Source organism: Nelumbo lutea, chromosome 4 (assembly GCF_056320005.1).
Source record: "Nelumbo lutea isolate HS-2025 chromosome 4, American lotus-T2T, whole genome shotgun sequence".
NCBI classification, from domain to species: Eukaryota; Viridiplantae; Streptophyta; class Magnoliopsida; order Proteales; family Nelumbonaceae; genus Nelumbo; species Nelumbo lutea.
Window position 1 is genome coordinate 81,858,352 of NC_142687.1, and position 12,498 is coordinate 81,870,849.

At 38.2% G+C, this 12,498-nt stretch overlaps 1 protein-coding gene and 1 pseudogene across 1 annotated transcript; one reads left to right on the top strand and one right to left on the bottom strand.

Moving 5' to 3' along the window:
• The first annotated feature begins 1,396 nt into the window (after positions 1–1,396).
• Positions 1,397–2,452, top strand: LOC148861323 (uncharacterized; annotated as a pseudogene).
• A 3,650-nt stretch (positions 2,453–6,102) lies between these two features.
• On the bottom strand, positions 6,103–6,857 carry LOC148861324 (large ribosomal subunit protein eL29z-like). The gene is made up of 3 exons (XM_088941981.1): positions 6,794–6,857; positions 6,596–6,701; positions 6,103–6,446 (listed from the first exon to the last, which is right to left on the bottom strand). Exons 2-3 carry the CDS (start codon positions 6,695–6,697, stop codon positions 6,360–6,362), a joined length of 189 nt encoding a protein of 62 aa, XP_088798107.1. The 5' UTR covers positions 6,698–6,701; positions 6,794–6,857; the 3' UTR covers positions 6,103–6,359.
• Positions 6,858–12,498: the final 5,641 nt, after the last annotated feature.

Consider the following 12,498-nt stretch of genomic DNA (forward strand, 5'->3'; position numbering starts at 1 on the left):
AGAAAATATTTTAAATTAGTCAATAAATAGTGTAATCTCAAATTTAATCTCTAATAAATATTAATCAATAATTTATAAAAAAATAAATTTATAACAAAAAATACAATAAATTAAATTCCAAAAGTTAAGTAAAGTTGTTTAATCTCCAATAATTATTGACAATTTTATGTTAAATAAAAAACAAAAATAGATTTATAAATAATTATTGAAAAAACATTTATCAAAAAATAAAATAAATAATTACTAAAAATGCAATAAATATTAACTTTAGTATATATAAATATATAATGAATGCACACTATTACCATAATATTATTATTAATAAATATTAATTGTTTTTGAAATTTATTTTTTATAATTATTAATTGATATAAGTAAAATTAGTTATAAATTATTATTTATTTATTTAAGTAATATTTTTATTTAAAATTTTAAAATATTTATTATTTATTAAATTTAATAATTTGTAAAATGATAATTAGTACTATTATTACATAGTTCTTTATTAATTTTGTAAAATATTAAATTATTATGGATATGAATATTATGAAATCTCTTTTAATTATTTTTCTACTTTTAAGAAAGAATTTTAAATTTATTATATAATTTCGTTATTTTAACTATTTAAAATTTAGTCATGTTAAATATTTCGTTATTTAAATATTTAAATAATACATAAAACATAATATATATATATATATATATATATATATATATATATATATATATATATATATATATAAATAGTCCACATCACCATGCCTCTACTTGTTTCAAACCCCCTTCCTAATTTCCTTTTTTTTTGAATTTTTTAATTCCACATAATTACCTATTAAACAAATAAGGAAATAACATACCCTTAACAATTTCTAACAACTATAAAGAAAAATGGATTTGTTTTTCTAATGTTTAGTCAAATGGAACAACTTTTCCCCACTTTCTCCTAAATTCTCTTTAACTCTTATGTATTTCCTAAATAATCTCTAATTCCTATTTATCTCCTAAATTGTCTCTAACTCTTATTTATCTCTTAAATTATCTCTAATTTTATAAAAAGATTCCCTCCTAAACTAGAGTCCACGTTCTGTGCACCATGGTTCGCCAATCACAAACGCCCTCAGCGTGTTTAAAATTTATTAACTTTAACGGATGTTTAGCTGTTAGTTAATGAATCCGGTTGAAGTGGACACAAAAAGACAAAAAACTTAAAACACACCTTACGACTGGCGATCTCACTGAACGTAAAAGCCATTGGCGACGGATGTGGATGGGTCTGAGATCTCATCCTTTTTGCCTTTACGCAGGGACCACGAAGCCAAAGCTCACCTGTGCGGTTCACTGGCAACACCTCTCCAGTTCCACCGGCGTCCTGAATGCATATGCTAAGTTCTAGTTCCAGTTCCACAGTAAGGAAGTGGAGCGCTGAACCAGCCGAACCCAAAAATTGGAGGCGGTTCCTCTCAAATTTTTGTTTACACAGAGACAGCACATGCCCCTCAATCATGTTTCTGTCTCTCTCTATTTTGTGGGACATTCTCCCCTAAAATCCATCCAGATCCACTCCAAATCAAAGATTCATCGTCAATTTGTCCGTTTGTCTCCTCTCTCTCTGTCTAATCCAATCTCCATCCACAACAGTCGCACCTTCTTAAATTATATAAAGCCAAGATCTGAAGATTCTCTGTTCACGTTGCCTCTCGTTCCCTCAATTCTTCTCACTCCCTGTAACTCTACAAACCGCGCTTTCCAATCTCACCAACAATCCACGCATCCATCCATGAAGCCCCACATTCGTAAGTTGCTCAACAACAATGCGCCTTCGGGAACCAGCCACTCACCCTCGAGATGGCTACTCCTCAGTCCCAATTCTAACCCCTGCAAATAACTCCTCTGCTACTACTACTACTACTAGAAGGCCCCTACAATCCATCTCCACCTTTGATTCTTCCATGGCCTTAACCGTCGTGGTGCTCCTTACCGCTCTCTTCTTCATGGGTTTCTTCTCCATCTATATTTGTCGCTTCGCTGAAGAGAACGCCCTCAAATTCTCACGACGCCGACACCAGCAGCGCAGAACGGGGTCAGCCTCGTCGGTGTCCTGCTCCCGTGGTCTCAACCCAAATACTGTTAAGTCTCTGCCGGTGTTCGCCTACGATGGGAATGCCAAGGAGCCGGTCAACTGCGGGCACGTGTTTTGATCGACAGTGCATAGACATTTGGCTGTCGGCTCATGGGTCGTGTCCCCTCTGCCGCTCCACGCAATTGTTCCCCAAGAACAACGACGTTCATACGGATATAGCAGAGGAGGAGCAGGCGGAGAATGACAGAAGCGATAACTAGTGTACTTGCTGCGATCGTCAACAGGAGGAGAGATCATCAACGACGAAGAGTAGAGGTACGTCTGTGGAGATAGAAAGGGAGGAGGTTGTACCAGTACGATCGGGCATGAGAAGGACGAGTAGCTACTGTTGGAGCTCAGGGGAGAGGATGTCGCTTCTGAGTTAAAAATGGGAAGGAGAGTGAAAAATGGCCGGTTCAACCAGCCGAACGATTAGTAATGAAGAAAATTCCTGTTAATTTGCGTTTAACACGAATGAGATGACGTGTTCGCCTCTTATTCGAGGGTGTACTTGTCCAGGTGCACAGAACGCGACCTTCCTAAACTATCTCTAATTCCAAATTATTCCCCACCCCTTACCCCCTTTATCCATCCATCTAAAAAAAGTTTCAATTAAAAAAAATCAAAATTATTTAAATATTATAACAAAATTATATACTATCTTTAAAATATTTATTCAAAACACAAAAATTAATTATAATAGATTTAAAAATATTCATATTATTAATAATTCTATATTTTTACAAAATTCATTATGAAATTATATAGTAATAATATAAATTATAATTTTATGATTTATTCAATTTAAATTTATTCAAATAAAAAAAAGTTTACATTAAAAAATAAAACATTATTTAAATATTTCAATAACTAAATATTTTAACTAACAAAACATTAGAAATAGCTAAATAATTATATAACAACATATTTAATATTGCATAATAACATTAAAATAAATAAAATTCAAATAATGAAAAAATTAAATATTTTACATATTATTTAAATATTTAATTAATGAAATATAAGATGACTAAATTTTAAATAGTTAAAATAACATAATTATGTAATAAATTTAAAAAGTAGAAAAATAATTATAATACATTTCATAATATTCATATTAATAATAATTTAATCTTTTACAAAATTAATGATGATTTATGTAATAATAATACTAATTATAATTTTATGAATTATTCAATTCAATAATTAATTAATCTTTAAAAAATTTAAATAACTAAATAATATTGTAAATAACTAATTTACTTATATCAATTAATAATTATAGAAAATAACTTTCAAAAAATAATATTTATTAGTAATAATTTTAAAATAATAGTATACATCCATTATATATAAATAGATATACTAAAATTAATAGTTATTTAATTTCAGTAATTATTTATCATATTTTTTATAAATATGTTTTCGATAATTATTATAAATCTATTTTAATTTTATTATTTAACCATAAATTGACAATAATTATTGAAGATTAAACAACTATTATTTAACTTTTGAAATTTAATTTATCATATTTAATGTATTTTTTATAATTTATTGATTAATATTTATTAGAGATTAAACTATTACTTGAGATTACACTATTTATTAACTAATTTAATATATTTGTAGTATTTATTATATTTTTGTAATTATTGTATTTTTGTTAGATATATATTGTATTTTCGTTATAAATTTATTTCCAACAATTATATATTTTTGCTATAAATTTTCAATAATTATAAGAGATTAAAATATTATTATTTATTAGAGATTAGACTATTAATTTAACTAAAATTAGGAGTGCTCAAAGATTGGTTCAACTCAGTTGCAGGTTATTTCGCTAACAAAATTGCCCTGGTTACGTCGGGAGTTTGTCACAAAAAATGATTGACCATTAGTGAAAACCTGCTAACTGAATTGTATCAATTTGGGTATATTTTCAGTTTAGTTTGTTTGCTCAAAAGATTTAAATTTAAATTTAATAAATTATAATAGTATTATTAAAAAATTAAAATTTTGATATAAAATATTTTAGACTAAGAAATATGAAAAATTTCTCACTTTTCCATATTAAGAAAATTATATTTAAAATATAAAATACTAATATATATCTATGGTCAGGTCGATTCAGTTTTGGTTAGTTTACTAATGGCCAAATTGAAACTACCCTATCTTGGTCAAGTTGAAAAATTGCTAAACCAAAACTGATAAAAAAACACTAAAAAACCAACCAACTCAAGTCGAGTTCGATCGGATTAGTTATTAAAAGTTAAAAAAATAAAACAATTATATACTCCAATATATTTCTATTGTTTAACTTGCGCTAAACAAAGCGTGTGCATCACACAAGTCCTCACTAGTATTAAACATTTTGTTGCATAGTAATTTAGATATTTTTTATGTTTTGTTATCTAAGATATGTAGTTGCTGAAATATTTAAATAATGTTTTATTTTTTAATGTTAAAATTTTATTATTTGAATAAAATTTAAATTGACTAGTTTGTAAAATTATAATTTATATTATTACTATATAATTTCATGATGAATTTCATAAAAATATAGAATTAGTAATAAAATAAATATTATTAAATCTACTATAATTATAATATTTAAATAATTCTGCAAATTTTTAATTGAACCACTCTTTAGATAAATGCAGATAAAAAGTGAGGGAAAGGATAAATATAAATTAAAGATAGTTTAGGAGAGAATGTGTCTACTAAATTAGAGATAATTTAAGAGACAAATAGGAGTTTGATGATTTATCTATGGAGATAAATAGAAATTAAAGACAATTTATGAAAAAATGGTGCCACTTATTGTGAAGCCTATGTTATTTCATTATTGGCTTAATGGGTAATTATGTGAAATTAAAAATAAAAAATTAAGAAGGGGGTTTGGAGCAAAGAGAGAGGCATGATGACATGGACCACCTTGCTTAATATATATGGATAGATGTCTTGGTTCAATTGAATTAAAATATTCATATATTTTAATTATGTGAAATTAAAAATAAAAAATTTAAAAAAATAAAAAATTAAGAAGGGGGTTTGGAGCAAAGAGAGAGGCATGATGACATGGACCACCTTGCTTAATATATATGGATAGATGTCTTGGTTCAATTGAATTAAAATATTCATATATTTGAGTTCAAGCTTGATTCAACTTTATTTTCTTAGTCATTTAAATTTGGATCAAAATAATTTCAAAAAATTAAAGACAATTTATTGATTTTCTCATTTCACAAACTTTGCATCACAAGTGAGGTTTTGCATACTAAATTTATAAAAAAAAAATGTGAGATAGGAGAAACCATAATTTTTGCAAAAACTAATTATCCTTCAAACTTGATATTCATCTAAACTCTAATCTTATTTTTTTGGTGATAATCGAAACTCTAATCTAGCCTAATGGAATTCAAGTTAAACCTTCAAATTATATAAAAAAAAAAGAGCACAAAACCTTTTACTTTGCATCGTTTTATAAGTATTTGAACTGTACACATTTGTAGGGAAACTTTAAGCAGAAAATTGATAATTAAAAATTAAAAATTAAAATCCAAGAAGGCCCAATCCATCAGCTCCTACTTCGATCAACAGGTATTTGACCAGGATCAACATAACATGTCCTACGGGCTACGGCCCTCATCCCCCCCCCCCCCCCTCACGATAAACTTGCCCTCAAAATTATTCAACAAAAGGGAATGACAAATCCTGATCAAAGCAACTGCAAAATTATGCTTATATGGGTCACTCACCAAATATGATAACCATGATTACTTCAAGAACAGAACCAGCAAAAAACGACTACAATGGAGTTGAACCCTGAAAGATAAGTTAAAACTAAAAGTAGGGAGATCTAATTTGTGTAATGGGACCGAAAGGATTACTTCCGATTAATCGCTCGATGGAACGGTAAATGCAGTGTCTAGAATCTAGATTTCAGTTATACTCTGATAAACTAATAGAACATCTTCGCATAAAATGAATATCCAAATTTAAAGATTCAGATAAAACCATAATTAAACAATGTCAATGCATCAATGCTGCTTGCAAGTAAAACGCATATTTAATAACAAAAATTGATCTATCCGTCTTCTGGAGAGGCGTATAATGCAATCAGTCTAACGCCATGAAATTGGCTTTCCAGGATAAGGATAAGAAAGAAGAAATAAAAACCTAGATGAACTAAAGAAACCCTAATTGAAGTGACCGGCATAGCTTCACGACTCTATGCTTACTCTTCCCCTTCGCTCCCTGATCCGCCGTTCTTATTGTTGTGCTTCCTCGCGTACCTCTGGTTCCTCAGAAACTTCGGGTCCATCTGTTCCGAAATAAAGACTGTAATCATTGGCCAATGAAAACCGAGAAGTTGCTAAACCATGAAATTCATGGAACCTATCAAATGAAAACTCGGAAATAGTCGGGACCAGATGACAAGAAATTGAAATAAGAACGAAATAAAGACTCTACCCCCTTGGTGGAAGTTTTTCTGTGCCTCCTGGGCTTCTTGATCCCATTCTTGTGGGCCTTGTATGACTGATTGTGAGCTGTATGATTCTTCGACTTCGCCATTTCTCTGAGAAAAAATCCAAGATCTTAACCAGATAGACTAAAAAAAATAACAAGAGATTTCTGAACGATACTTGAATACGTTGGAGATAAATGTACCGGAGAAAGATGGAAGAAGACTCGCAGCTCCTTTAGGGCTAGGGTTTCTCCAGTGGCCACGAAACGATTTCAGATAAAACGTTATGACATTTATGCAACCATCAAACCCTACTCCTCGTAACATTTCAAATGACGAAAATAACCCTCTACTCTTCTGATGGTTAAGAGAGATGACACGGGTGGGTACGAGTCGAGCCGACTATTTGCCTATTCGAGTTCGATTCGCTGAAATTATGTTTGGATCGAGCTAGAACTCGATTCGATTCGGTTCAAAATTTAGAAGTTCGAATTTGATTGTAAATTAATTTTTTTTTTATATATATACATATTTATATATAAAAATTTAAGAATTATAAAAATCATTTATTATTATATATAAAAATTAAAAATATATTATATATAAAAATTTATTTATTATATATTTGTATGTATATATATAATAAAAATTTATTTATTTATTATTATAGGCTTGCCAAACAAGGTCGTGGCCACCCCTCAAATGAGCGTAGAAAAGAATATGGATCTACCACTCACAATGAGTTTGAATTAGTTGAACACCCTAGCTATTTAGTAGGCGTCAGTTCTAACACATTAAAGTCGTTGGCACGAGCAAATCACTCTAAAGGATGTGTTTCAAGCCTTTTTCATTTGTGTTTTCTTTTCTTTTATGTCTTTTTTTCTCAGCCTTAAGTACCTTAATCCTCTCTTTCTCTCCCTGTTTTTTCTCCCACCTGCACGGCTCCACCCTACCTATTATGGATGCACCGCCCGATGGTACCGCACAGCAGCACACACCGCTCGGCAGCACGCAACACGTACCGCCCGACAGTGCGCAGCACGCACCACATGGTGGTAGTACTTGGCAGCAGCACGCGTCGCACGACAGCAGCATGCACCGCATGGAAACAGCAATAGGGCGGGACCCACATGACAGCTCATCAGAGTGGGCCCACCCTTATCTTACCACATCAACTCTGCTCACCAACTCGTCGCCAGCTACTCCATTCCTTATCCCTTATCCTTATCTTATCTTATCTTAAGTAAAGAGTTGTGTTACCGTTAGGAGTAGGTAATTAGGAGTTTTAGTTAAGTTGGATTACCTAGCCTAGCTGAATCCAACAAGGAGTTTCCTTCTGTAATCTCCTATTTAAGGAGCTACGAATTGAAGTAAAGGCATTCAGTTTTCAACCAAGAAAGGTGTTAGGAGAGTTCGGGTGATCTCTTGGACAAATCACCCACGCGATTGCCACAATAGGGTCTGTACACAAGGGCAAGGGCAAGGGAAGACAGGAGTCTCTCTTGGTGGACCAACCCGTGATGAGATCCTACGCGCGGGCCCATAACATTCTGGTATCAGAGCCTACCGTCATGGGGGAACAAGAGCCGCTGTCTTCCAAGGTCCACGATCTGGAACACAAACTTGCAGAGACCAGCATGGAGGTACGTGAGGTTAAGGATGATGTCCGGGAGCTTCGACGCTTGCTGGAGACATTCTTAGCCAATAGGGAAAGAAACTCAGAAGGAATCGCCACCAACAATAGCCGCAGACCAGACTGGGCAGAAACGCCAGGCGAACATCATACGGCCACCCCGACTGCCGTTGTTATCCCCAAATACAATCGGCTAGAATTTCCATCCTACAATGGCACTGGAGACCCACTGGGATGGTTGCACCGCTGCGAACAGTTCTTCCGCAACCAGTGCATCGATGATAGAGACAAGGTCAGTCTGGCCGCTTTCCACCTCACAAAAGAGGCACAACTCTGGTTCTACCGTCTAGAGCAGGAAGAACCCGGGCTTAGTTGGGAACAATTTAAATCCTTTTGCCTCCTCCGGTTTGGACCCCCGCTGACAAGCAACCCGCTAGGTGAACTGATCAACCTCAAGCAGACCGGAACTGTGGCGGATTATCAGCGCCAGTTCCAAACTCTTCTCGCCAGAGCAGCCTCAGTACACTCAGACCAGCAAGTCGACATGTTCACAGCAGGGCTAGTGGAACCCCTAAGGGTGGACGTTGAGATGCAGCACCCCCTAACCTAGTCACAGCTATGAACCTCGCACGTGCCTTCAAAAGGAAGATGCAGATCTCCCACGGGGGCTTCAGTATAGGACGACCGACATCAACATGGACACCCTCAAAGACAGCAGGAGTGACTCCTTCTTCGATCACCAACAGAGAACCAAGGTTGTTTGCGGGCAACCCCTCCAGATCAGCGTCAAGCATAGGAAGCAGCAGGTATGCACCTCCCATTAGGCGGCTGACCCGAGCCGAGATGGCGGAAAGGCGTGCAAGGGGGCAGTGCTTCAACTGCGATGACCTGTATTCCGTCGGCCACAAGTGTAAGAAGTTGTTCTATCTTCTAGTAGAAGAACCCGAAGAGGAAGAGGACGAACCTGCAACATCAGAACCAGAAATCTCCCTCCATGCCATTACGGGGGTCAAGACCTCCCAAACCATGCAACTAAGAGCATTGATAGCAGAGCGGCCAGTCCGTATTCTAGTAGACTCAGATAGCACCCACAATTTCATCATCGAACAGGCAGCCCGCAAGTTAGAACTGCCCATGGAAAGAAGACCACAATTACAGGTGGTCGTGGCAAACGGGGAAAGAGTACACAGCCTCGTAATTTGCAAAGACACCAGAATTCAGGTCGGAATAGAGTCCTTCCAAGCATATTTATTTGTACTACCCTTGGATGAATTTGACATCGTCCTAGGTGTTAAATGGCTGATTATGCTCGGACCAATTCTATGGGACTTCACCGCCCTGAACATGACCTTCCACTTGGATGGCAGACCAATCACATGGCGGGGAACCAGAATAAAGACAAGGGCGCAGCTACATACACTCCAAGGTGGGGACGCATGCGCAACAGATATGGAAAGGCTCCTTACGAACTTCTCTGCAGTATTCAAGGAGCCCAAGGGGCTTCCCCCTCCCAGAGCTTGCGACCACCGAATCCCTTTGATAACCGGATCGGATCCTGTTGTGTCAGGCCCTATCGCTACCTACATCGACAGAAAGATGAAATAGAAAGGCAGTGCGCAGACATGTTACAACAAGGGATCATCCGCCCTAGCCGCTCCCCCTTCTCCTCCCCAATTCTCTTGGTGCCCAAGCAGGACGGGACTTGGAGATTCTATGTGGATTACAGAGAGCTTAACAACTGGACGATCAAGGATAAGTTTCCCATCCCAGTTGTAGATGAGTTGTTAGACGAACTCCATGGAGCGTAGTACTTCTCCAAGCTAGACCTCTGATCAGGATACTTCTAGGTCCGAATGACCCCAGAAGATGTAGAGAAAACGGTCTTCAAAACACACCATGGCCACTTTGAGTTCTTGGTCATGTCCTTCGGTCTTAGCAACGCGCCATCCACATTCTAGGCTCTGATGAACGAGGTGTTTCACTCCCATCTCCGCAGATTTGTCTTGGTATTTTTCAATGACATTCTAGTCTATAGCAAATCTTGGGTAGAGCACGTGCAACATCTGCGAATTATTCTTGAACTCCTGCAGCAACATCAGCTCTTCCTCAAATGGTCAAAATGCTCCTTTGGGGAATGCAGGGTCCTTTACTTAGGACATGTGATTAGCGATCAAGGGGTCATTGTGGATGACTCCAAGATTCATACCATCAAAGAATGGCCCAGATCGCAATCCGCCAAGGCCCTCCGTGGTTTCCTAGGGCTGACCGGCTACTACCGCAAGTTCGTTCACAATTACAGACTGTTGGCAGCCTCGCTAACAAGTCTGCTCAAGAAAAATGCCTTCCTCTGGGACAGTACAACTGAAGCAGCCTTTGTAAAATTAAGAGAAGCCCTCTCCTCCGCACCAGTTCTACAGTTGCCAAACTTTGATCTTGAGTTCACAGTGGAGTGTGATGCCTCTGGCACCGGCATAGGTGCGATACTACAGCAACAAGGGCAACCAATCGCCTTTTTCAGCCGCAAGCTGGCCGACTGCCACCTTAAGTTGCCCGCCTACGAACGAGAACTTATTGGCCTAGCTAAGGTAGTGCAGCACTGGAGGCTGTACATGTGGGGCAGATCTTTCATGGTCAAGACGGACCATTACAACCTCAAATATCTGCTGGAACAACGGCTCATCACCTCGCCACAACAATATTGGGTGAGCAAACTCCTTGGATTTGACTTCCGGGTAGACTACAAGGCTGGGGCCTTGAACCATGCCGCAGATGCCTTGTCCCGTCGCGAAGACAACTTGCTACTCCATGCAATCTCACAGTCCCGGGCCTCCTTGCTGGAAGACATTCGGAATGAACTACCACAGTCACCCGATTGGAGCGATCTGCTCAAGACAATACAGGCGAGAACGACCAACTCCAATTGGAGCATGCAGGACGGGTTGGTACTGTACAAGGGCCGAATTTATCTTCCAACCGACTGCCCCTTAATTCCCTCCGTTATCTCCAGCATACACAATTCCACGCATGAGGGTATCTAGAAAACACTGCACCGCGTCCATGCAGATTTCCACTGGCAGGGCATGAAGGCTTCGGTACGGGACTTCATCCAGAACTGTTCAACGTGCCAGCAACATAAGTGGGAAAACTTGCACCCAGTAGGCCTTCTCCAACCCCTTGCCCTCCCCACTCAGATCTGGATAGATATTTCCATGGACTTCAACGAAGGCTTACCCAAGGTGGGAGGGAAATCGGTGATATTTGTAGTGGTGGACCGCTTCTCAAAGTATGCCCACTTCCTTCCCTTATCTCACCCCTACAGCGCGGTCTTAGTGGCCCACGCCTTCTTCGGCCACTTCTTCCGATTACATGGGCTACCCGAGTCCATTTTAAGTGATAGGGACCCGATCTTTACCAACACCTTTTGGAAGGAGCTCTTCCGACTGCAGAGAACTGACCTCGCCTTCTCCTCTGCCTACCATCCACAGACTAACAGCCAAATAGAGGTGGTGAACCGGACAATAGAGATGTACCTTTGCTGCCTTGTGGGAGACCAGCCCAAGCGCTGGGTGGAGTGCCTTCCGTGGGCCGAGTATTGTTATAACACATCCTACCACTCCTCCCTTGGCATGACTCCCTTCTGGGTGGTATATGGCCGAGACCCTCCCCGTCTCCTATCGTACAAACTAGGCTTAACACGGCTAGAAGAAGTAGATCGCAGCCTCCAAGATCGTGACGCCCTCCTGGCCGAAGTCTCCTTGCGCCTACAGCAGGCACAAGCGCGCATGAAGCACGCCTATGATCAGCACCACCGCGAAGTCACCTTCAAGCCAGGACAGTTCGTTTGGTTGTGACTCCAACCCTACCAGCAGCACTCCCTCCGGCGTCGAGGGCCCCCCAAGCTAGCCCCAAAATTTTACGGACCCTTCAAGGTTCTCAGGCAGATCGGGAAGGTTGCCTATCAACTCGAACTACTAGAGCACAGTAGAATCCATGACATCTTCCATGTGTCCCTCCTGAAGCCTTTTACAGGGACTCCCCCGGACCAAGTGCCTCCTCTACCACCTCTAAAGGACGGCAGACCCATCCTCCAACCTCGGGCTCTTGTACGGTCGCGCATCAATCAAGGTACCTTCGAGGTTCTAGTGGAATGGGACAAACTACCATCAGCTAAGGCCACCTGGATCCCCTAGACTATTCTTCACAACGCTTACCCCGAACTCGAGCTTGAGGACAAGCTTGTAGTCCAGGAGGGGTATGATGTTATGGACGCACCGC

What these genes read in the sequence shown, in the direction of transcription:
- LOC148861324 (XM_088941981.1), bottom strand. Translation starts at nt 6,697, where the DNA reads ATGGCGAAGTCGAAGAATCATACAGCTCACAATCAGTCATACAAGGCC. An exon ending in GAAAAACTTCCACCAAGGGG is followed by an intron (nt 6,447 to 6,595) that starts GTAGAGTCTTTA and finishes ATTTCGGAACAG; the next exon opens with ATGGACCCGAAGTTTCTGAG.